General features: G+C 38.5%; 1 protein-coding gene across 3 annotated transcripts; it reads left to right on the forward strand.

Moving 5' to 3' along the window:
* Positions 1 to 25,424, forward strand: LOC117434469 (transcription factor Sp6-like). Of its 3 annotated transcripts, none has more exons than XM_059003162.1 (3): positions 1 to 191; positions 14,381 to 14,737; positions 21,986 to 25,424. In XM_059003162.1, the coding sequence occupies exon 3, from the start codon at positions 22,204 to 22,206 to the stop codon at positions 23,020 to 23,022; it is 819 nt and encodes a 272-aa protein (XP_058859145.1). In that variant the 5' UTR covers positions 1 to 191; positions 14,381 to 14,737; positions 21,986 to 22,203; the 3' UTR covers positions 23,023 to 25,424. The 3 variants fall into 3 exon arrangements, with proteins under 3 accessions (XP_058859145.1, XP_058859147.1, XP_058859146.1); XM_059003163.1 differs by lacking the exon at positions 1 to 191 and adding an exon at positions 11,418 to 11,504; XM_059003164.1 differs by lacking the exon at positions 14,381 to 14,737.
* The last annotated feature ends 1,249 nt before the right edge of the window (positions 25,425 to 26,673 follow it).

Here is a 26,673-nt window from a genome sequence, read left to right on the forward strand (position 1 = left end):
CTGGTTTGATTTCTACAATAATGAGCTAACACGCCTGCAACTTATACTGGGATAGCTCTAGTTAATTAAAAGATTGTAAAATAGTTTGTAAAAAACTGATTACACCTGACGCGTCTTTGTTTGACGTCCCTTGGAGCTCCAATGACAGAAGTGAATGCGCGAGAAAGATTGGAATATTGACCTAATGCAAGGTAACGCGTTTGTCTATGCAGCGGGGGCGCCGAATGCACGTTCGCGTCAAACTTTATTTCAAAGCGATTATTATTGTGTTTAGCTTTTTTTTAATTATTATTAATTGCTAGGTTGTGCATTATGTGTTGATAGTTCATTTTGTTTAAATGATTTGGAAAACTACTATATCATACAAATTTCTTTTAAAAGGGCATTAAATACATGCAATCTCATTTCAATAACGTCATAGATAATCACAATGTAGAGATCTGATTGCACAGATTTAGTCGGCCTTTTGTTTATAAACGTTTGAATTGTATGTGGTGGTTAGGGTGGGAGCACCATTATAAATTTTCACCCTAGTATTTGTGTAGTTTTATCATGCTTCCCCTATGGTTTACTATGCATTGACCATAATGTACCCTGGTTTGCCATGTTTATTAATATGCTTTACCATACCTCGCTATTCTTTACAATGCTTCCCTATGCTTTGCCATGCTTTCATTATGCCTTATTATAGTTTGCTGTGTTTTTACTATGGGGAAATGGCCCAAAAAGCACAACATTTGGTAATATGTTAGTAAGCTAATTATTGCCATTAAATTGTAACATAATTCCATGATTTATTCAGATTATCACTGAGATTAATAATGCACATCCATTTTATATATTTATTTATTGTATTTAAACATTTGTATTATTATTTTAGGCAACTTAAAATCTCTTGTTGAGAAAATAACCCTCTATCTATCCCCTCTCTCTCCTTCATATTATCATTTATTTCTTAGCAGACACCCTTATCCAGAGCGACTTACAATTGTTACAAGATATCACATTATTTTTACATACAATTACCCTTTTATACAGTTGGGTTTTTACTGGAGCAATCTAGGTAAAGTACCTTGCTCAAGGGTACAGCAGCAGTGTCCCCCACCTGGGGTTGAACCCACGACCCTCTGGTCAAGAGTCCAGAGTCCAGAGCCCTAACCACTACTCCACACTGCTGCACTCATGCACCAGCATCGCATTGACACAACAAGCACAGCACTATGTAACACATTTTTTGTTCCTGGGTAGTAAGTGTTATTTCCTAATTGCTTATGCCTCAAAAGTATAGAAAATGGCTATTATTCCCCACAAACTTTGCTTTTGTGACCAGGACAGTGATATTTTGAAATTTACCTGTTTCCAATGAGAAAACAGGTGAATTTGTGTCTCTTCGTTCACATAAAGTCAGAAAAAAACAAAATATGAATCCAAATTAACATGTATTTCTACTAAAGTAATACAAAAATGACTACAAAAGATTTAGAAGTGAGTAGTTTTTCGAGATTTACGATTATACTGTAAATCACTTTCACGAATCAGCCCCCAAATGTAGTCTACCATCATGTTCTCGTTATACTGTCCTTGGTAGAGGCGTTCAAAGTCCAGTATATCCTGGTGGAAGCGCTCGCCTTGCTCCTCCGAGTACGCGCCCATGTTCTCCTTGAATTTATCAAGATGAGCATCAAGGATATGGACTTTGAGGGACATCCTACAGCCCATTGTGTCGTAGTTCTTCACCAGAGTCTCAACCAGCTCCACATAGTTTTCGGCCTTGTGATTGCCCAGGAAGCCCAGAACCACTCCGACAAAGCTGTTCCAAGCTGCTTTCTCCTTACTAGTGAGCTTCTTGGGGAATTCATTGCACTCCAGGATCTGTGGTCCGACGAAGACACCGGCTTTGATCTTTGCCTCAGACAGCTTAGGGAAGAAGTCTTGAAGGTACTTGAAGGCTGCCGACTCTTTATCTAGAGCTCTGACAAATTGTTTCATAAGGCCCAATTTGATGTGCAGTGGTGGCATCAGCACCTTCCGGGGGTCCACCAGTGGCTCCCACTTGACGTTGTTCCTCCCCACAGAGAACTCGGTCAGCTGTGGCCAGTCCTGCCTGTGGTAGTGCGCCTTGGTGTCCCTGCTGTCCCAAAGGCAAAGATAGCAGGGAAACTTGGTAAAACCGCCTTGGAGACCCTTTAGGAAGTCGTTGAGGTCTTTTTGGTTGGGGTAGTATGGGTTTCTCTCCTCAGCTCCACCTCTGAAATTGTCATCTGGATCTACAACGTCTTCCTCGCTCTCTGACTTGCTGCTCTCTTCTAAAGACGGCTGCTCTCTCTCCGGAGGAGTGGGTACGGTGAGCTCATGGCAGTGTGGCACAGGGGCGATGGATGAAGGAAGGTCCGGATACGTGATAGCAGGTGCATTCTTGCCAGTCCGACGTTTGGAAGGGTCCACCATGCAGAAGTAGCAGTTGCTTGAGTGGTCAGTGGGTTCCCGCCAAATTCTTGGGATAGCGAACTTCATGGCTCTCTTTTCCCCTCTGTACCATCCTACAAAAATACATTTATTTCACCCATGACTAATGTGTAAGAGATTCTCGCAACATTTTTCATATATGATATATTTTTTCAATAACATTGAAAATTGTAAAACATTTTAAAATTAAAAACTTACAATTTAAAAAATTGTAACAAATTTTATAACATAAAATTCCGAGCAACAATTGTCCATCTTACCTTCCAGAGTTTTTTTGCAGTGCTCGCAGGTGAAATGAGGTGCCCAGGGTTTGTCTTGATCCCCGACAGTCATGCCGAAATATGCCTTGTAGGCCTCACACATCTTAGCAGATGCTTCCACGGAGTACTTTTTCGCTCTTGTCTTGATAAATTGGCCGCAGACATAGCAAAATGCATCTGCCGGATGCTTGCAGCCTCTTGATGCCATCTCAGAAAAATGCAGATATGTATCCACTTAGGCAGCTGGAACTAAACTGAACTGGTGGGCTTAAGGCCCCTGTATTTATACTACTATTTATATTACTGGAAAGTTCTAGAAGTTACTCCAAGTTTACTCAGCACTGAATCTATCTGGAATGTTCTGGAAAATAGGTAAATTTCTAAATATCACTGTCCTGGTCACAAAAGCAAAGTTTGTGGGGAAAATTAGCCATTTTCTATACTTTTGAGGTATAAGCAATTAGGAAATAACACTTACTACCCAGGAACAAAAAAAAAAAATTGTTACACAGCGTTACCAAGGCTTTAACTATATGAGGACACCAAGGTCGTGTCCTCGGTTGTTTTTATGCATCATCAATGCTGATGCTCATTTAAAAATTCTGGCAAACTACAAAAGACTCCTTCATTTTCTCTGTTGGTTTGCCATGTATCATAGATTTGGAGGTTGACTAGTACATACCAAGCATACCTATATATACTGCCAGCTATAGCTTGAAACCTAAGTTTGACCTTGGAAGAATGTCACCTCTGGTTCTGACGCTGACTGTTACTATGAATGTTTTCACTGAAGCGGTTCAGTGGCAGTTATAATGCTGTATGCTTGTTCAGACTTGATAGAGTGCACTGGCTTTTTGCACCCAAGGCTACTTGGAGCTGAAAATACACATATGAATTACAGTATGCTGGAAGGCTGCTGCTACATTATTATTATTATTATTATTTATTTCTTAGCAGACGCCTAAGAAATAAATAATAAAAATAATAATGACATTGGTGGTTAGGGTGAGAGCACCCTTATAAAAGTTTACCACGTTATTTTCGGTGTGGTATTTTTGTACTTTCACATGCTTTTACTGTAATTTACCCTGGTTTGCCTTGCTTATTAATATGCTTTACCATACCTCTTTACAATACTTACCTATGCTTTAGAATGCTTTCATTATGCCCTATACGCTTTGCTGTGCTTTTGGAGAACTTTTATAAGGACAGCGATGGAGAGTGATTGCAGGGGTGTCCAATCACGGTCCTGGAGGGCTATTCCACTCCAGGTTTAACGGGTAACATGATGAACTACTTTAGGGTCCTTTTGGTTCAGTTAAGCAATGTGAACAGGGTTGGAACAAAGACCAACTATGGAGCTTTGGTCGCTCCTGTGTTATTTGCCGCAAAAACACAGTTTATGATGTAACAAAAAATAGCATTTGTGACATTAAAATTAACATTCTTTGTCATATAAAGTTAGCTTTTTTTGGGGTTAACTTTTACTGTATCCTTCACAGAAAAAGAACCCTCTGATCAAAACGCTCTGCTTCAATCAAAATATTTTATTTAATAATTGATAATAGGAAGAGCAGCTTCAATAATAAATAGCAGAATAGCAACGCAACTAATAACGCTGCTTGGGGTCTCAATTAAATCATAAGTAAGGCGCCGCCATACCCATTATAAAAGTTTAGCTATGACGGTGCCATAAACTTTGATTTAATTCAGCTATGGGTATTTTAATCTGAATGAGCCATGCGGGCCAACTCTTTCAGTAAGCAAACTAGCCAGAAAAAGTCAGGTTTAGCTTGTAAATTGTCAATCTAGGGGCATGTTCTGTGGTTCCAACTCAGAGCCCGCTGTGTTAAGAATCCTCTAATTACATCAGCCACCATATAAATCTGTTTCAATTACATAACCCAGATCTCACACGGAAAAAAAAAAAAAAGTTTGTCGTGCTTTCAAACAATCTGCTTCTAATATACACCTTTAATGGCTTGGCGGGAGGGGGAAATCAGAAACTCGCAGCCTCTTGTTTTATAATTTATTGTGCAATTTGTAACCAGATAGGACAGATGTCAGTCGTGCGTCTGTCGTAAGTGCGGTGACCGTCCTCGCGTGTTGATTTTAAAATTGATAATTAATCTACAATAATAATAATAATAATCTACAATTTAGGAGACATGTCATCTTTACTGCTCCAAACATTTTTCAATTCCCTGCAAGGAAAACAAACAAAACCTGAATAGCATGATTGTCTTTATCATTTTGAATCAAGTAAATTTAGACTTGGATTAAATATGGGTGTGCTGTAGCTATCAGTCATAATAACAATCACAGCAGAACTGTTTGCTGAAATTGCAATAATAGTTAATTGCAGCGATTACAATTATACTAAAAAGTAAGATTACAAGAGCTTGTTTTTTTCTTATTTATAAAACACTGCACCCTGCATTTCTCACGGTTTAAGACAGTTTTGTTGCTAATGTAGGTAGACACTGAAAAAAAAAAAAAAAACACGTTCTTTCAATTTAGACCACACAAGTCGGCTAAATAATGTTTATCCTCCTTCAGTGATATTTCCTTGTGGATAAATATTCAAAATACCAAAACATTACCTTGAAATCATATTTAAATTACAGTTATATTTGCATAAATTACAAGGAGAGCATGTTACTAATTCTTAAAATGTATTTTATCTGCTTAGACCATCAAGTTAGACTTTTAAATAGTCCGTTTTTTTTCTTTATAAAAAAAAAACAAAAAAACACACAAACACATAGAATCTCCAGACAAAGACAGACCAACTCAGGCTTAAAACCCTGTCTTTTCTGAAAGGAGAGAAACAATTAATACTGGATCAATTGGCACTGCACCCCGCACCCTACCCTATGTACACAGGCAACAACATGCCTTTGATTCTGTGAAACACCGATAGCTTTTTTTCAGGGAAACCGTTCCAAGATATAAGCCTACAGTATAAATCTCTTTGTTTATTGAACAGCCGGCACATAATGTTAAATCACTTTTTTTTTTTTTTTTAAAGGGATTTTTAATAAATGAAGCTACTTACACCACAGACAGTGTACCGCCGATAGAGAAACTATAACTGTATTGCGCTTACTGTATACTGTCTAGATCAGCAACTCAGTGGAAAGGAGTTCAAATTACTTGCGCAAAAATAAGTTTTACAATCATGCTTGTCGGAGAGCTAATCTTTCTCATCATTGGATTCCTGTCATACACACACACTACATATATATGATTATATATATGTATGTATGTATACACACACACACATATATATATATATATATATATATATATATATATATATATATATATATATATATATATATATATATATAAAGCTGTAAATTCTACAGACAAAAGTACTATAAATAGTTAAATTAAAACACATTATTTTATAAATTACATTAGTGCTAAAGACAAATAAATACCTCTATTTTAACTGACTAAATCCCTCAAAATATATAGGTCTATATATACATTAAAATAAGTGTAAAATACATTATATAGAGTTTAGGGTTAAATACCATAGATATGACATCTAATCAGATTAAAACTGGAAATGGAGAAAGTTGTCATATATTCACCGAAAATAATATTTTAATATGCTTTTAAAAGCTATTGGTTGTGTAAAAAAATGACTTTTGAGTTTTGGCTGTTACTGGAGATTTAACTTTTATTTATTTACTTGCTTTTTGCTTATTTTACATGTTAAATCACTTAATTATACAAATATAAAATGATCGGCTTAATTTAACATATTTTAATAATGACGTTTTCATTTTTTTTTTTTTTTAGGGTGAAGACCTATTTGCAGTATATTAACAAGTGCACAAACTTTCGGACTCTTACAGGCCTTGCGGTTTCTTTTTAACGAGACTAACATGGCAGTACACTTCAAACAACTCACAGGCTTTGCTTTAAGAGACCTTGCTTATCAGTATGGACAGACAAGGAAAGCAAATTCTTTTGAGTTGCTGCAGAAAAGAACAAACAAGTTCTGCGGACTTTGACAAAGTTGGAAGCAGCCAAAAATGAACTACAACCTTGTTCTTCAGAAATGAAGGGCTTGGTACTGCTGCTTCTAGCTTAATGAAAAAGAAAGCGTGATTTATTGTTTCAATGACACGTGCTTAGCCCCAGAGGAGACAGAAGAGCTGCCTCAAACACCTTGCACTGTTTGTGCTAAGTTATGAAACGTCAGTTAAGGGATTATAAAGCTTTTGAGTAATTAATTATAAAATTTGACAAATGCTATCAAAAAATAAAGTGTGAGAGGGACTTGTACATTTTTTTAAATGTAATATTTTAAAATAGGACTCCAAAAAAAGCTAGGCTGAGGTGCAAATTTAGCTCCTGCATCCTAACTGAAGGCAACATTGAGTGAAAGTGACTATTTGTTTTGGTGTTTTTTCTGTGTAAAAGAAAAAGGTTCCAGATACTGTGGCCAGCCAGAGTCTTGGTGTAGCATACAGTCAAATCTCATTAATATTCATTTTAAGCGTCCAGCAAAAGACAGTTATGGCCAAAGATTTACATATCCTATGCAAATTATGGGCTGGGCAAACTTTTATTCCTGCAAAACTAACATATTGTGCTATGAGTTTGTTACATTAATATGCCTGAACTGTGTTGATTTTTTTTTTTTTGTTTGTTTGGTGTCTGATATTTTGTGTTGTCGGAGGATTACAGTTGTGGACCAAAATGGCTGCACTCAACTATTGCAAAGGGGGTACAATTCTACAAAGAAGAACTTGATGTCAAATGAATTCATATTGGATGAAGTAATTGTTTACAATTTGCAACTGGTAAGTTCAGCTGGGACGCTGTAGAAGATACAGAAGATTCATAGTATCAGGAAATTTGTTTAATTTGAGATCATATTAATGAGAATTGACTGTGTGTGTAATTATATATATATATATATATATATATATATATATATATATATATATATATATATATATATTGTTTTCTATTAGGATCTAAGTAATAACAACACCACAAATCCCTCTTTTTAATGCATTTAGCAGGCATTCTTTTTTTAACTCAAAAACTGCAACAGTTGTAAGCGGTTTTAACACATCTGATGACATTTTCAATTAGTTTCTCCTTCACTAATGCTATGCTGTCGAAGGTGTTAGTGAGTTATTTCACATCCTGCCCATACCTGGGGCAGGTCATGTGACTGGCTGCTGGTCTGCCCTTGAGTGATTTATGTTCTCCAACATCACAGGCGTTGACATCTATAAACATCTCATGAATCCATTAATGAAACACGAAGGGCTCTATTTAGCAATATTCGCAAACCGCCCAAGGCAGTCGCAAAGCACTTTTGCTAACTGTTAGCGCACCAGAATCAGGCGCACGCGTGGGCAAACAGACTTTGCCTAACTATGATTTAGCACCCGTGTTTTAGTGCCCACTCGGCGTTAGCGCTCGACATGGGCTGAACTTTAGGGGAGTGTCCTCATTTATATACAGCGTTTCCTTTTCAGTTGACATGTGAAAGCCAGGTCTAAACTGTATTATTGAATTGTGGTTTTGTCACACTTGAGAATTATTGTATTTCTTGTTCTTATTGTATGACTTATATTGTAACACTTGAATGTATTTGTATTTGCTTGCGATTGTAAGTCGCCCTGGATAAGGGCGTCTGCTAAGAAATAAATAATAATAATAATAATAATAATAATAATAAACTATGCGCAAATTACATGGTCCACTATAAATGAAAATACCAGGGAAGCAGGCAAAGAAGAGAGAGAGAGAGAGGGAAAGAAAAATAAGGAGTGCGCACTTGATTGATGGGATACTTTGTACTGTGATTTTGTAATAATTTGAAGTCGTCCTGGCAAAGGGCGTCTGCTAATAAATAAAAATAATGAAGTTAACCTTTTTGTTCACGGCATGGATTACAGGATAGCGTGCTGCCGACACCACCTTTGTTTAACCGGGGGGTCTGGTAGTTAGTGATTCATTTTTAGTATAAAGGAGGAGAGTGTGTGAAATCACGTCACAAAGACACCAGGAACAGCAACTCGGGGCAAACGGTTTATTGACACAGAATTAATTAAAACAGGGCAATTAGCGATCTTAGAACCATACCAATAGAATAGACTAAGTTAAGTTAATTATCTGTGCAATGGGTAAGAGAATGGGCAGACACCCACTATACAGACCTTTGCAGGGTAAGAAAATAACTCAAAACAATAAATCATTAGGGAATTTAAACCTCAATACAATCATAAATCACAGTAAGTAACAATACACAAACCACAGCAGTGACTCAATGAACCACAAGTAGTCAAATCAGTTAACTTGTAATAACAAACAAGATAAACAATATCTATACATCACAGCAAACTCAAACACAAAGAAATACCCGCCCCCCGAGGTTAGTGTGAGTGCGTTTGTCTCTTACAGATCCACACACGATTTAAATAGTGTATCAATTTAGAATTTAGTGTGGTTAACACCGTTAAAACACCCACATTACAAGGTAGAAAATAACACTTCCCTGATTTCTGAGTCAAAGTCAGGCCCCCTTATAGACTCATAGCATCCCGGTGTTCCCTCAGAGCAGTCTATCCCCGGTCCAGGCGCGCCGTGTTAATTAAACAGGTGTGTCTATTCCCAGTTTTAATGGAGCGATCAACGAGGTCCATTGTAATAATAATAATTTATACGTGGCCAAATAAAGAGTGGAAGAGGAGACGTCCCCAAATATTTAGAAGTCATCTGTCTTTTCTGAGCCTGTCTGACACACAATGGATGCAGCAATTTCGCCTCAACAGACAAACAACACTATGTAACACAAGTTTTGTTCCTGGGTAGTAAGTGTTATTTCCTAATTGCTTATGCCTCAAAAGTATAGAAAATGGCTATTATTCCCCACAAACTTTGCTTTTGTGACCAGGACAGTGATATTTTGAAATTTACCTATTTCCAATGAGAAAACGGGTGAATTTGTGTATTTTCGTTCACATAAAGTCAGAAAAAACAACATATGAATCCAAATTAACATGTATTTATACTAAAGTAATACAAAAATGACTACAAAAGATTTAGAAGTGAGTAGTCTTTTTGGTTGGGGTAGTATGGGTTTCTCTCCTCAGCTCCACCTCTGAAATTGTCATCTGGTTCTACAACGTCTTCCTCGCTCTCTGACTTGCTGCTCTCTTCTAAAGACGGCTGCTCTCTCTCCGGAGGAGTGGGTACGGGGAGCTCATGGCAGTGTGGCACCGGGGCGATGGATGAAGGAAAGTCCGGATACGTGATAGCAGGTGCATTCTTGCCAGTTCGACGTTTGGAAGGCTCCACCATGCAGAAATAGCAGTTGTTTGAGTGGTCAGTGGGTTCCTGCCAAATTCTTGGGATAGCGAACTTCATGGCTCTCTTTTCCCCTCTGTACCATCCTACAAAAATACATTTATTTCACCCATGACTAATGTGTAAGAGATTCTCGCAACATTTTTCATATATGATATATTTTATCAATAACATTGAAAACTGTAAAACATTTTAAAATTACAAACTTTTACAATTTTAACAAATTTTATAACATAAAATTCCTAGCAACAATTGTCCATCTTACTTTCCAGAGTTTTTTTGCAGTGCTCGCAGGTGAAATGAGGTGCCCAGGGTTTGTCTTGATCCCCGACAGGCATGCCGAAATATGCCTTGTAGGCCTCACACATCTTAGCAGATGCTTCCACGGAGTACGTTTTCACTCTTGTCTTGATAAATTGGCCGCAGACAGCAAAATGCGTCTGCCGGATGCTTGCAGTCTCTTGATGCCATCTCAGAAAAATGCAGATATGTATCCACTTAGGCAGCTGGAACTAAACTGAACTGGTGGGCTTAAGGCCCCTGTATTTATACTACTATTTATATTACTGGAAAGTTCTAGAAGTTACTCCAAGTTTACTCAGCACTGAATCTATCTGGAATGTTCTGGAAAATAGGTAAATTTCAAAATATCACTGTCCTGGTCACAAAAGCAAAGTTTGTGGGGAATAATAGCCATTTTCTATACTTTTGAGGCATACGCAATTAGGAAATAACACTTACTACCCAGGAACAAAAAAAAAAATGTTACACGGTGCAATCACTGACACCTGCCAACTGCTTCAGACTGACCTGGAAGGAGACATGCAGAGGCACACTGTTTGGCTGTAGGCAGTAAGGTACGCGCACCAACACAGAATAGGCACCTCTTAAATCGTAAGGGAACCTATTCTGTCAACGTGCACGTAATGTGTGATCTGTGACGCCAACAATCACATCACAAATGTGTATGCAAACTATCGTTGCTCCGCTCATGACTTGTTTATCCTCACTAATTCGCAGCTGGCAGATGCGTTTCAGCGGGACGACAATCTGAGAGGTTGGTTGATAGCGGACAACGGGTATCCACTGAAGCGGTGGCTGCTAAATAAGGAGGCTGTGTGGTGCAGTGGTTAAAGAAAAGGGCTTGTAACTAGGAGGTCACCGGTTTAAATCCCACCTCAGTCACTGACTCATTGTGTGACCCTGAGCAAGTCACTTGTACTCCGTCTTTCAACTTTCATTTCGAAAACGCCACAGTCGGGACGCGCTTTTCGGTCAGATTTCCATGAATAAATTTAAATAGACGCTACCCACTGACCGCCCACGAGACAGAACAATCGAAAGAGAAACGGAGCCGAGTCGATCCACGAATTGTGGATGGAACGCAAGGGACATCGACACATTAAAGTCAAGGTTAAATATATTATAATGGTAATGGCCACCGAATTGTAAATATTAAGGATTCGCTGTTTGACTGTAACCTCAGCATCGTTGTTTGTAAAAACGTTTCCCTGAATCGAGTCGCGGTAGATGTTATTACTGCTTCTATTGTATCTGTAAATAGTTGCCATTTCTAAATAACTAGCATTTACTCGTATGAAACTCATGTGTTTATAACTACACTCTTGAAACTAATGTGTTGAAATTCTACACAAATGATGTGTTAATAATACTGACACATTTTGTGAAGCTTTTTGCACAGTGGTTTGTGTAGGATATTGTGGCTCCGAATGTTCCAACACAGTGCCTGTTAAAATGAACATCGCACTCAGTACACATTAGGAGTTGTTTTTAGCACATTTGTTCTAGTGTAAGGTATGCATGCTACGTAAGGTATTTACCTGTGAAACGTGCATGGCATAATTACATATTTGTTTATATAGGTCATGACTAATGCCAACTGGGCTAGATTCTCAAAGCTATATTTACTCCAAATCGTCACTAGCGCAATTTTTTATTTATCTGAAAAAAAAGTAATAAAAAATACCATTACAATTCTAATACAAATACGAAACAATTTAAGAGAACTTGCAAGTTCCTAAATTAAAAGTATTTTATGTGGTTTGGTAACTTTTATTGGGGGTGTTTCTCCTTTCTGAAAAACAGGGGTGTTTCTCCTTTTTGAAAAACAAACAAACAAAAAAGAAAACATGCTAATGACAAGTTTGAGTAGAGAATTGAACCCAGTCTGTGTGTATTTGGTATTGTGCAGCGTGTCGTCACTGAAAGAAGCGTTTTAAAGTGTAGCTGTGAAACCTGCACTCTAAGAACCCTTTGAGCTTCTTTGGAGCGCTTCATATTTGGAACACCAAAACGTTCTATAGAAAACCATTTTGCACACGAGGTGGATTCAAACCAAAATTAGCAAGCAGTTCAAAGGGTTGTTGCAGAGACGGCTGGTCTGAGCGTCTGAACCACAGAGACGAGCCCAGTGCCACCTGGCAGGTTGTGTTTTATGTTCCAAAAAAATCAGACCCGAAAGTTAAATGCTTTTAAATGAGGTGTGTGTGTGGTCTCCTGTCGGGGAACACTGGCATCCGGGGTATAATTGGGCTGTTTCTGCCAAGCCTCGACTGCGACACCAAGCAGTCAGTGGCTAGGGTGGAAGGAACTGATGCAGAATGTGCATGTCGCTGTGTGTTTCTGCTTAATTCAATGGAGGCGTGTTTGCATAAGATGAGGTTTTTAATATGCTGATGCGGAGTAATTCAGACCTGCAGTGCAAAGTGACGTCTCTGTGGGAGCTCAGGGGGCAGGTCAAGTTCCCCCAAGGAGTAGATACACAGATAGTGCTATATACATATTTTAATTTGTATAAGGTATATAAATAGGTTGTATCATTATATATATATATATATATATATTTATATACACCAGGATGATTAAGAAATGGTTATTTCAGGACGCTTCGGAGAAATGCCAGTCTTCAGCTGTGTAGAAATAAGACTATAAATATATAGCCGCCCCGATCTCGCATGGAGAGCATATACACTGTAAAAAAAGTAAATTTTAACAGTTTAACAGTATATGAGGGTAGGTAATTAGTTTATAAAAACTGTACATTTTACCGTAGAATTCAGTAAAAAATAACAGCTAATATTAAATTAAAAACCATACATTTAAATGTTAAAATGTGTACATTGTGTGGTCAAAGAAAATTTAAACATGTGTTCCACTATAAAGATTAATGTTGAAATACGTATTTAAATAGTTTTACCAAATTAAAAGTAAGAAATGTACCATTAAAACAAACAAACAAACAAACAAAAAAACCCACAGTATTATACTGTAATACCTGGTAATTTGTCGAATAGGAATTATGCAATCCTGGAATTTACATCCAGGGAAAGAACAGACAACCATAAAATTCCCCCCCAATAAATGCAACACAGTAATGCAGTACAGTCTGGCTTTATTAACGCATCACTAAGTCACCACAGTTTCCTGTAGACTTTTGCGATATCATTTTGTTGTTTCTTTGATTGCATGATGTTAAATATAATATCGAAATTATGTTCCTATAAAATATATATATGAAGATAATTTCAATATTATGTTTTAGCATTTAGGGTATGCAGCTTGGGTGTTTGCTTATGCCTGGAGCGGACTTGCGCGCGTGCACGCACACACACACACACACACACACACACACACACACACACACACACACACACACACACACACACACACACACACACACACACACACACACACACACACACACACACTCTCTGTATATATCACTTTTTTAAATGTTAAAAGCTGAACTGTTCTAACCTGTTTTTCTGTGTTTTGGTCAGATGACAATGACAATAACCAAAAATAAATAAATATATAATAATAATAATAATAATAATAATAATAATAATAATAATAATAATATGACCCTGTTTTTTTACTCTGGATGCGGCATTCTTGCTTTATTTTAATAAATAAAGTACAAGTCCAGTTGTTTCTAAATAAAGTTTCCATAGTTTTTATATTATACACGATATTAACATCGGCATGCAAAGCTAGTTCCGCCCCTGGTTTGAAAGATCCACATTATAACGTATTTTACATTAAAAATCATGGCCAATACTTTAAGAAATATATAGAACATAAAGCACTAAAGCTACGATCATATTACTAATTTGAATACAAATGCATGCATGCAATGTATTAGAACACCTCATTGCATCTGCACAGTTTTGATTTGTTTTGCATATGAAATCAAAACCACTGGAACTGAAAATCTTGGAACATTGTCAAAATAGGCAAATTAGTGATTGTCTAATTTAATTAATGACTTTTTTTTGCCGTCGCAGAGTAGAAATGGTTTAGTCTAATTACCCAGGTATACTACTGCACCTGGAAGAGTTCAGTGGGAGGAGCCACTCTGGAGGAAAACGTTAAGGAGAGCAGGTGGTGAAGGCAGTATGACGCGAAGGAGCCACAAGCAGGACTTTCAAGCACACAGACTGGGAGGAAACAGCACTTCACCTGCCGTTCTCTACTGGACTGTATGAGGGACTGTGGAGAAGGATCACAGTCTGACCCCAGAGGATATGCCAGGAGTCTTCACCTGTTCTTTTGCATCACTCCACTGTGTCACTGCATGAGTTCCTCGTTAGTCTAAACCTTAAGAAAACTTCACTGGACAAGTTAGGAGCCGCAGCTAGCAGGTAAGATAAAGCTTTATTTTAGGATCTGTGTATTTTCCCGTTGTGTCAATGGATTTTTTAAAAATCTTTTTTAATTCGTTAAACTTGGCTTTTCCTTTTTGATTTTGTATGAACATGCTCTGTAGTATTATTTTTATTTATTTATTTGTTTTTTAAAAAAAAAACATTAAAAAGCTACCAGGGTATTCTCATAGAGCTATACAATATAGACATAGAACTTTTTTTATTTATTTATTTTTGGGTGTACACAAAAGGTTTAAATAATTTAAAAAAATATATATTTCAGGACATTTTGTGACAAAAGCCCTTCTTCAGCTGTGTAGAAACAAGTTTCATTTTTGTTACACTGCAGTTATACCTTCTTTAAAACCTGTATCCTGTGTGTGTGTGTGTGTGTGTGTGTGTGTGTGTGTGTGTGTATATATATATATATATATATATATATATATATAACTAATGGACAAGGAACACGGTTTAATTTAATACATAGTAGCACATACACTCAGACACCACTTCCAGCTCTGCAGGTTTGAAACACATCAGTTGACTGTACTTCCTCCTATCAGAGATTAGTTTGTAGTAGTATAGTATAGCATAGCAGATGAAAAGCATATATATATATAATCTTAACTCACGCCCCACCAATTTGCAAAATGTATCATTTTCGTTTTTAAGTTATTTCATACATGATTTTAATCAGAAACGGTAAATTATGCCAAATTCTAGTTATTCATTATATGACGAAAGTTTCACCCACTGCTCTGAACTGAACGACCGACCGAATCTGCCAGAAACAGTTTAATTGAAGCTGGTGTGCTAAAAACCCAAACCCTACGTCAAACCCCAAAGCGCAGCTTGATCATCACCTTGCCAGATTTACTGAATACAAATACAACAGTTCAGATATGGACAAGAGTACCATGTTGCTTGTTATCCAATTTAATAAAATCTGATACTTCTATATATTATTTATTTTTATTATTATTGATTTCTTAGCAGACACCTTTATCCAGGGCAACTTACAATTGTTACAAGATATCACATTATTTTTTACATACAATTACATTATTTTTTACATACAATTACCCATTTATACAGTTGGGTTTTTACTGGAGCAATCTAGGTAAAGTACCTTGCTCAAGGGTACAGCAGCAGTGTCCCCCACTGGGGATTGAACCCACAACCCTCCGGTCAAGTCCAGAGCCCTAACCACTACTCCACACTGCTTCCCAGACTTTTGTCCACTAACTGTATGTCCACTGTAGTCCAGAAAAATATATATTTAAAAAACAAAAAAAGAAACCTGCACATCGTGGTGTAGTCACATCAGGGTTGACAGCTTTTTTTTGTTTTTTTTACTGACATCTTAAAAAAAAATAGAAACAATAAATAAAATACATTAAAAAATAGGCTAGTTTTGTGTAGTTACTTTTCTTTAGGTCTTATTTACTTCTTATGGTCATACATTTGCAGACTAGATCGTTTGCTTCGTTGGTCTGAAGCTCGTGCTGTTTTTGATAGTCAGAATTCCATTCAGAATGTCTGGAGACAATTGATTTCTGACGTCTGTTTTTACAAGGTTCATCTGAGAAAAAATCTTGTTCTAATTCTGCAGTGCTGCATGGCAAAGCCAACATATTAATGGCAACCTTGGCAAGTATAGGAAAACAGCGCAGCAGTGTGGAGTAGTGGTTAGGGCTCTGGACTCTTGACCAGAGGGTCATGGGTTCAATCCCAGGTGGGGAACACTGCTGCATTACCCTTGAGCAAGGTACTTTACCTAGATTGCTCCAGTAAAAAACCCAACTGTATAAATGGGTAATTATATGTAAAAATAATGTAATTGTATTGTAAAATAATGTGATATCTTGTACCAATTGTAAGTCACCCTGGATAAGGGCATCTGCTAAGAAATAAATAAAACATGGCTCTCTGCTAGGTGTAGACAAGAGTGCAATTTTGTGCCAGTTTGCATCAGCTGCCAGACCCCGTCTAAGATCCTTCAAGTCAGTCACTTTTTACTGCATAAATTCCATCGAGACTATCCAGTATATTTCCAATAACAAAAAAGCATTGCAAGCTGGACGATGTCTCCTGAGCTCGCTGTGCTTTGGTTACCTGGTTTAAGAACACGTACACTAATTTCAGCACAGTATTGTTAATTGGTATTCTTCTCTTGATGCTTTTCATTGCCAGCGCGAAAGTGAGCGAGACAGTACGTTCCGGGTCAGACACTTTGATTTTGTGTGAACGCAAGTGACATACACTGCCTCGGCTGAAATGTCAGCGAGTGAAGTTCTTCCAGTTTGCTTGCAATTCCGTATCTGTTTATATATATATATATATTTAAAAAAAAATGTTCCTTTTGGGCCCCCCATGACTTTGGGTCCTAGGCAGGTGCCTAGTTTGCCTATGTGTTAATCCAGCCCTGACTGTGTGAATATAACGCAAGCTGGAAACGACTTGGCTGTATACATGACTGTTCTGAATAGTTGCTTGCTAGTTTTACTGCGAAAGATTTGATTTCTCCTAGAGAATGTTATTTTTTTGGGGGAACCCCCAGTAGTTTTTCTTTAAATCTATTACTGTTGCTAAGAAGTAAAACCACAGCTGCATTGTGTGCTGACGAGTCCCTTTTGTTAATGATGCATGGCTGAGATTTGGGAAGTCCCTGTTTATGAGACATGGTATGAGATAGCTTGAAGATCTGCTGGATAAAACTGATCAGATGTTGTTTAAATCAATGCTGCAGTTTGAGAAGTAAGCGCTTGCAATTTTTCCGAATGATAATACAGTTTAATTTCAAGTTACCGAATGTGTGGGGAATAAATATATCAGATATAAACTGCAAATACATTTTTTTCCATATAGAATGTGATATATGTATTGTAAAATATATTCTGTTTAATAAATATAATGTTTACATTATACGCCACCCACTCGATAAATCCTCTACGCAACCTGCTTTTTCTCATTTTTCGTATAAAAAGCAGCACATCGTTTTAATTCATACAGTGGAGGGTAATTGCTTCTCATCAACTTCAGTATCCAATTAATTTCATGAGTCTTCCTCTCCTTTCTCAAACGCACAAACCCACTGCATTGAAAGAATCCATTCCCTACACAGGAGGCTTGTTGCTAGAGAGCTGACGTCACTGCCTTGTGACTTTTGCTAGTGCATTGCTGCCACACGTGAACACCTTGTTGGCTAAAATAAAAACCGCTTCAGCAAGTAAATATTTAATTTGCTTTGTGTTATTGTGCAATACGTGCGTATATGATAACAGTACGATATTAATGTTTTTAATTGTTTTGTATATTGTTGTTTGTGATGTGCAGTAAGAAATAAAACGAACAGTAATTCTAAGTGCCTATGTATATTGCAGCTAAGGCATACACAGTTAGACAGTAAAAATGGGGAGCCAACTCCAGGACCGCGATATATCCGAGTCTGCAGTATAGCGAGGGGTGATATAACCAACATATCTAACAGTGTGTATTTGTGGTTTTAAAAGTCAGTCAAATTAAGAAATTTAGGAAAATACTAAATCATGCAAGAAACAAAAGACCACGTTGATCCATTTGTATTGTGGTCGATGCTTTAAGACAGTGCTAATTTACAATGCAAAGTTCTGCACATATTTTCTACTCATTTTAAACATACACTTCATATGCAATTCCAATTTTAATTTGTACTTTAACAATGAACGCACTTACAGAACGGCTTATATAAAACGTTTAACATTTTAAATACATAGCTTTTTAATTCCTGCTGACAAAAATATAAACGAGGGCGGAAATTCGCAAACACAGTGTGTATGTGCTGTCGGTGCGTCTCCACAGGTCTCATCTTTTCAAACTGTTAATTACGAAGAACAAAATTTGCTTCAGGCTTGAAAAACTTATAGCAGGTTGACCTCCAACGAACGTCACTTAATAAAAGCTTTTGAACTAATTTCCTGACACTTTCTTACAACAGGCTCTTGCGTTGAACACCCATACTGGAGGCATTTGTTGAAAACCAGAGTTAATGAAAAAAATTCAGAGAACCGGTTTGACATGAACACAAAAGAACCCTCTTTGGAATCAAAGCCGGGTTTAATGAGAGGAACAAAACATTAAAAACGCAGGGATTGAAATAAGACTCCTGTTGCATAGCAGTTTCACCCATTCCAGGTTTACTATGAGCTTGATTAGCCCCAGTGTATAGAGAACAGGCTCAGGTGTGTCTGAGTAAATTCATAGTAAAAACCAGGAATGGATCAAACTACTCTGCAATGGAGTCTTATAAATGATGTTGACACTTGATGTTTGAAATTATTTTATAAGCGTGGATGATTTTTTTTTTTCATAAAGGCTGTCTGTCTGTTCAGAGTTATATTACAGCTTTCTAAATACAATCTACGCAGAAAACACGCTTTTCAACTGTACCAGTGCATTTGCCACAGACTTGCCTTTTCACAACAGGAGCAGACATATGTGTAATTGAGGTTGTATCTTTGTAAATGCATATTTATTTGATGTTTTATTTTTATTGAGGACGGTAAATTTGGGTTGCGTCTTAGTTTCGCGGTCGTCTTAAATTCGAAGGAATACGGTGTGTTTCTTTTAATTATTTTATTTTTTTTGCATTGGTGGCGCTGCTGCGGGGAGCCGGGGGTCCTCTTTTGGGGGCAAGCGACGTCACTTCCCAAACTTAGGCCCAGCCGAGCTGGCCTCACCCTCTGAGATGAAGGTTCTCCAAGAGCCAGAGGGGACCCCCAGCCAAATCTTAACAATCTCTCTATCATTCCAGGTTAGCGTAGGCTCTATCCTTCTCTTCTCCCAGCCAGTGTCGTTGTCCATTTTTTAACAGTCCAAAGAAGCTTTGACCATTGTTCCATAGTCCAATTTCTGTGTTCTTGTGCATATTCTAGCCTTTTAGTCTTGTTCCCCTTTCTTAACAGAGGTATTCTTACTGCAACACATCCTTTAAGTCCTGATTTCAAGAGTGATCTTCGTGATTTGATGGACAGCGACACCTGTGCCTTCTGCCAGTTCTGTTGTCAATTCAGCGTTTGTCTTCTTTCTATTCCTTAAGGATATTATCTTCAAGTATTGCTCATCCTTGTTAGACAGCATTTTGGGTCTTCCAGTCCTGGGTTTGTCAATTACAGGTGATGTTTCTCCGTACTTGTTGATTATGCTTCGGATACCACACCTTAAAAATTGAGTGATGCAAGCTATTTCACTCAATGTTTTTCCTTCTTCATGCAAGTCAAGGCTGTTATAATAGTAGAAAACACTAGTGGAGGCTTTGAGTAAATTGTTGATGCTCATAATGCATCAGAGTAGGAAAATGCAACATGTCTAAGACTTTTGCACAGCAGTGTATAAATGAATATACTTCTTGTGTCAGAGGATGTGTGTGCAAACAGCCTATTTTGTAATTAGTTTTGTAATTTTAATTTTGGTTCGTTGTCATGAAAAGGCATGTTATACCCTGCATCATTAACAATACAATAAAAATACAAAGGCACCATATTCCGTCTTCTTGTCCAAAATACTACTGTTAACCTGTTTTTGTGTTTTTTTTTTAACCATGCTTTTACAGACTTTTTGTACCCTACTCCTAACTCTAAACCTAACCCTAGAAATGGATCTGCAGTCTAATTAACACTTTCCCTTTTTTCGTAACTTAATTCCTTCAAATCCCCAAATCCCAGTGCTGCACAGAGAACGAACTGTTTGGATCACTTTAGCAGTCTTTCTAAACACAGACACACACACACACACACTGACACACACACACACTGACACACACACTGACGCATGCATGCACTCGCACACACACGCAGAAACACACACACTGACGCACGCACACACAATACACTTTTACTCCCAGATTTGCTCAATTGTTCTCAACTCTTAAAAGGTATACAGTATTGCATAAAAAAATTTAATGGAGTTCTCTCCAATAACATTTTGAAATCTTCTAAGTGGCTGTGCAGTCTGAGTTCTCAATATCAAGATTTCATAGTTATTTTTCCTCACTGGGTTTCAGGTTGCTAGGACGATACTACAGAACCACCATGTGTGACTACCATTCAATCTCTGTAATATTATTAGCATTGGTAACACTTTCCATTAATTGTATTTACATAGTAGTTACTTAGTAAATGCATGTGTACTTACACATAACTTAAAAATTAATTTGTACTTACACATAACTAAAATGGATTACGTAAGAGAGATTCTGTCACCATATAAACTTCAAGGTCAGCTAATGCCTCCCGAAGGTAAAATGGAAAAAAGAGAGGAGAAAGAGTATGGAAGTCATTACCCTTCTCTATTAGGGATGCTGCTTCGGTCAAGATATTTTAAAATCAAGATTAAAGACTTATTTTTATAGTTTAGCCTTTTTGACATGACTTGCAAATATTCATTGTTTTTATTTTGGTTTTTGTATTATTATTATTATTATTATTATTATTATTATTATTGTTACTTTGTAATTTATAATTATGATATTTCATACGTCGTAAACGACATGTAAAGCACTTTGTGATACTGTGGTATGAATTTAAATGAACACTAGTTTGCACAACAGAAATATGTAAATATGTAATTATACACATTTTCTGTAGGATATAGCTATTGTTTTCCACTATATGTTGAGGCTTGTTTAAGTTCTGGTTGCTGATGTCAGAATATAATTTGTCCTAATTCTGTAGCCTGTTCGATTGGGAGCAATGGGTCACACAGTGATGTCAGCTTGGCTTGGTATTTTATAAATACAAATAGACTATCCAGGCATGACTCCCAGAGTGTACCTCGTCCGACAGAGCCAAACCTCCAACTCTTAGCACAAACCCTCTGGCTATTATTGATGTTGAGAATGTGGAAAACTACTGCTCAGGAAAAAATATGGTACATCCCCAGGTACAGTACAGCTCTGGGTGGCACTAACGCTCACACAGTAACCTGGCATGCTTCAGTGTAATTCAATACGCCAAACAGTGTTTCAGAAACAGGTTCTCCTGTCAGCAAGCACTCACCTCCAACCACAAAGAAACACTAATGCTGTGTGAGTTGGCCAGCAGCCATACCACCAAGGACTGTGATCTCATCAGATCGCAGGAGCTAAAGCAGGGCTGAGTCTTCTCCCTTCTTGTTAGGCAGTGCTGTTGGTAGCTCGGATAGGAACAGACCATGGAAAGAAATCCCGGACCCTAATCTTGTTGTTTGTTTTTGTTCTGTCTTCAACAGGAAAGATCTTTTCGTGTGAAGACTGCTTTGTGTATCACTTGAAGGAGTCCTCCGTGAGCTAGTCTTCTGTCTCCTTCTTCCTGACCTGATCTCTTCCTCTCCCAGTGGAGATACAATGTTATGATCGACGCCCGGTGGAGAATTTAAGCGTGTCACAACAGCAGACTTCCCAAAACTCCAACATTCAGCAACCGAAAGTCTTTAGTGAGCTCGTGTCCATGGCCCACCCCTATGAGGCTTGGTTTAGACCCACCCACTCCAGTGAGAGCAGTGAGGACATGCTGCCCTGGTGGGACCTCCACTTGGGGAACACAAGCTGGATGGACTTCCAGAACGTCCAAAGTGGCCTCCAGACCTCCACCCAGGCTGGGGGGCTGCAGCCCACTATCGACACCTACGATTCGGAGCCCCAGCTCTGCGGACCCCCTTCCCACCTCCCGCCAGCCACCCAGCACCACTACACCCAGGATGGGTTCAAGCAACTAGATGCCACAGAGCAGGAACTCCACCTGCTGGAGAGGCCAGTAGACAGGCCCAAGATCCACCGCCGTTCCGTGCCACGGAGCTCCGGCCAGACAGCCTGCCGTTGCCCGAACTGCATGGAGGCAGAGACGGTGGAGCCCTGCGGCAACGAAGACGGCAAGAGGAAGCATCTCCACAACTGCCACATCCCCGGCTGTGGCAAAGCCTACGCCAAGACCTCGCACTTGAAGGCCCACCTCCGCTGGCACAGCGGCGACCGGCCATTCGTCTGCAACTGGCTCTTCTGCGGCAAGCGCTTCACCCGCTCGGACGAGCTCCAGCACCACCTCCAGACCCACGATGGCGCCAAGAAGTTCACCTGCACCATCTGCAAACGGGTCTTCATGAGGAACAACCACCTCACCAAGCACCTCCGGACCCACGAGGGGGCCAGGGAGGAGGGGGAGGTAGTGGCCAGCACTGGCAGCAAAGGCTTCGAGCCAAACCCTGACGTCCACCTCAAACCCAAACCTGAGCTCAGCGCCATGCCTGGGTGGGGCAGCCATCCCAACTGAACGCACAGCGACAACCAGACAAGCCCGCGAAAGTGATGAAAATGCATCAAAGGGTGCCGCAGGAATCTTTTTTTTAGACTAGCGTTCTAGTCTACAAGGTAAATAAGGCGTGCCTCAATAGCTATGCGCTGTACAAACTTCATTTGAGACTGGCACCGACTAGAGTTTGAGACTTTTTTACATTGCTTTTTTTATTGCTTTTCTTTTTTTAATGAAGCACTTAAAGGATTGTTTTTATTTTCCCTCCAAGATGATTAAAGTCCCACTGCCAGTCAGGATTCTACATGTCCTTTTTTTCTTATTTTTAATAAATCCTACAACAGTAGATGGCACTGTGGCTACAGCTGATCCAGTCTGGTTTACTTTCAAATCACATGTAATAAATTGTGCACTGACTGTGGCTCACAAACTGAAATAATTAGTGAAAAAATAAAAACAAATTACTGAAACTGTTGAATTACTGTTTGACCTGTACTGTACAAACAGTTTTTTTTTTTTTTTTTAACCTTGAAATATTTAATTTTTTTAAATTAAGGGCTTTTACAGGAAATCAATGTTATTATTGATGATTGTTATTGTTTTTACTTTTTTTTATATTCATAATTCAGAAATATTTGCATAACACATGATTCCACACAGGGTCAATTCCTGTTTTTCCATTCCAATGCCAGTTCCAATTTGGAATTGGAATTGGAACTGGAATTGGAATTGGAACTGGAATTGGAAAACAGGAATTGATCCCAACTTTTATTCTATAGACTAAACAAGACAATAATATATATCTAACCTGCTGATGACTTTTGAATTCAGGTTGAAAATGAAGTAAAAACTTTTTCCATTTTTTTCTTTAAATCTCATAATTTTCTGAGCTCATGAATCAAATGAAAACACCTCACTGTTCAAAGAACCAAAACGACATGGAGAGTTAAAGCACTCTGCTAGTTCATCTCAGGGCACATAATGACATATAATACATATTTAATTAAATAATGGAAATTAAATTCACCAGTATCCGCAATGTGTTAAGTGGTGTATGTCATATTTAAACTTGATATTGTGTTTGTTGGGACTGCTCTAAATTTCAAAACATGTAAATATTAGTGGAAATAGCGGTTTAACTTGTAGTATAGGGTTAGTTTCTTTTGTCTGTGATTATGTTTTTAGTCTGAATTTCAGCGGGTTGATGATGTACCATGATTTCTTTCCTGAAGTGTTCAATTCAAGAGGGAAATTTGCACAATTGCGCAGTTTTCCATGCTTCATCCGTTACAATAAACTCAATGGTGCTATGTAATAACAGTAAAAAAGAAAATGTTCCAGTGGTTAAAGAAATGGGCTTGTAACCAAGAGATCCCCGGTTGAAATCCCACGTCAGCCATTGACTCATTGTGTGACCCTGAGCAAGTCACTGAACCTCCTTGTGCTCCGTATTTCGGGTAAGACGTAGTTGTAAGTGACTCTGCAGCTGATGCATAGTTCACACACCCTAGTCTCTGTAAGTCGCCTTGGATAAAGGCGTCTGCTAAATAAACAAATAATAATAATAATAATTTTGAAAACCAATTTGAAGTGAAGCGCTTTTGAGAATATATTCCCAGTATAATAATAATTTTTATATAGTGCCTTTCATAGTGGAGCACCATCACAAAGCATTTTACAAGATACAAGACGAGGGTGTGTAAACTATGCATCAGCTGCAGAGTCACTTACAATTACGTCTCACCTGAAAGACGGAGCACAAGGAGGTTAAGTGACTTGCTCAGGGTCACACAGTGAGTGAGCCGGGATTTGAACTGGGGACCTTGTGGTTACAAGCCCATTTCTTTAACCACTGGACCACAACAGCCTCCTAATATATACCCCATTTAGTTGAGATTTATTTTATTTTATTTTTTAGGAATTTGAAATTGTGTGTGGAGAAGTTGCCCTGCTGTAATTTTGAAAAAAATCAAAAAAATATCTATGCATTATAAAATAGATACATAGATAGGAAACTTAACATGGTGCAATTGTGACTTAGGGGGATATATTGTCTTTAAAATATACGAATGGTGACATTGAGAAAGTCTTCTAGTGGAAATGAATTGTATACGTTTCTTTTACTACATAAGCGTTCATCACAATTGATATATTTTAGAAGGGATGGTTCGTCGGGTTTTTCTTCACACACACTGTAACACTTTTGCAGTGAATCCAGTAAGGCTGAACAAAGTACCGGGGTTCAGACACCAGCTCTGGTAAAACGCATAGCTTTTCCAGTCCAGTATTGTGATTAAGCAGTAGCAGAAGTGTTGTGTGGGCATGTAAAGCAGCACCTCACATATGAAGAAGGGTTTTTGTTATAATGTGAAATGCATAGAAAAAGTTTGGACTGTCTGAAATAAACATGTTTTGCAGCCACAGTTTTTCATGTATTGTGTTATTCTTTTTCTATAGTACATTTGTCCCTTATAATATAACACAGTATTTGGCACCGCATTTTTGTCATGCTTTTTTATTATTATTATTATTATTATTTATTTCTTAGCAGACGCCCTTATCCAGGGCGACTTACAATCGTAAGCAAATACATTTCAAGTGTTACAATACAAGTAATACAATAAGAGCAAGAAATACAATAACTTTTGTTCAAGCAAAGTACAAGTGTGACAAACCACAATTCAATAATACAGCAGATAATAGTGATAGTTACATCAGGATATGATTAAATAGTGATAGTTACATCAGGATATGATTAAATACAAAGTACTACAGGTTAAACACTTGGCAGATTACAGTATTCTGAAGTACAGGATTAAATGCAGTAAAATAGGGGGCAGATAAGAGCAAAATAAAGCACATTTACATGAAGGGTGATAGTGTCCCAGGATACAAACAGAGGAGTTCTACAGGTGCTCTTTGAAGAGGTGAGTCTTAAGGAGGCGCCGGAATGTGGTCAGGGACTGGACAGTCCTGACATCTGTAGGAAGGTCATTCCACCACTGCGGAGCAAGGGTGGAGAAGGAGCGGGCTCTGGAGGCAGGGGAGCATAGCGGAGGTAGAGCTAGTCTTCTAGTGCAGGCGGAGCGGAGAGGTCGAGTGGGGGTGTAGGGAGAGATGAGGGTCTGGAGGTAGCTGGGTGCAGTCTGGTCAAGGCATCTGTAGGCTAGTACAAGAGTCTTGAACTGGATGCGAGCGGTGATCGGGAGCCAGTGGAGTAGTGGAGTAGCATGGGTGAAGCGAGGCAGAGAGAACACCAGGCGGGCAGCAGAGTTCTGGATGAGCTGGAGTGGACGGGTGGCGGACGCAGGGAGGCCAGCCAGGAGGGAATTGCAGTAGTCTAGGCGGGAGAGTACCAGGGCCTGGACCAGGAGCTGGGTAGCATAGTTGGTGAGGAAGGGTCGGATTCTTCGGATGTTGCTCAGGAAGAATCGGCAAGTGCGTGCCAGAGTGGAGATGTGCTGGGAATAAGAGAGGCAGGGGTCCAGGGTGACTCCAAGGTTCTTAGCTGAGGAAGAGGGAGAGAGTGTGGTAGATTCCAGAGGAACAGAGATAGAGAGATCAGAGGAGGGGAAGGAGGAGGGAATGAAAAGGAGGTCAGATTTAGAGAGGTTGAGTTTGAGGTGATGCGAGTGCATCCAGGAGGAAATAGCAGACAGACAGGTAGAGATA

The sequence above is a fragment of the Acipenser ruthenus genome, chromosome 28 (genome assembly GCF_902713425.1).
Source record: "Acipenser ruthenus chromosome 28, fAciRut3.2 maternal haplotype, whole genome shotgun sequence".
NCBI lineage: Eukaryota > Metazoa > Chordata > Actinopteri > Acipenseriformes > Acipenseridae > Acipenser > Acipenser ruthenus.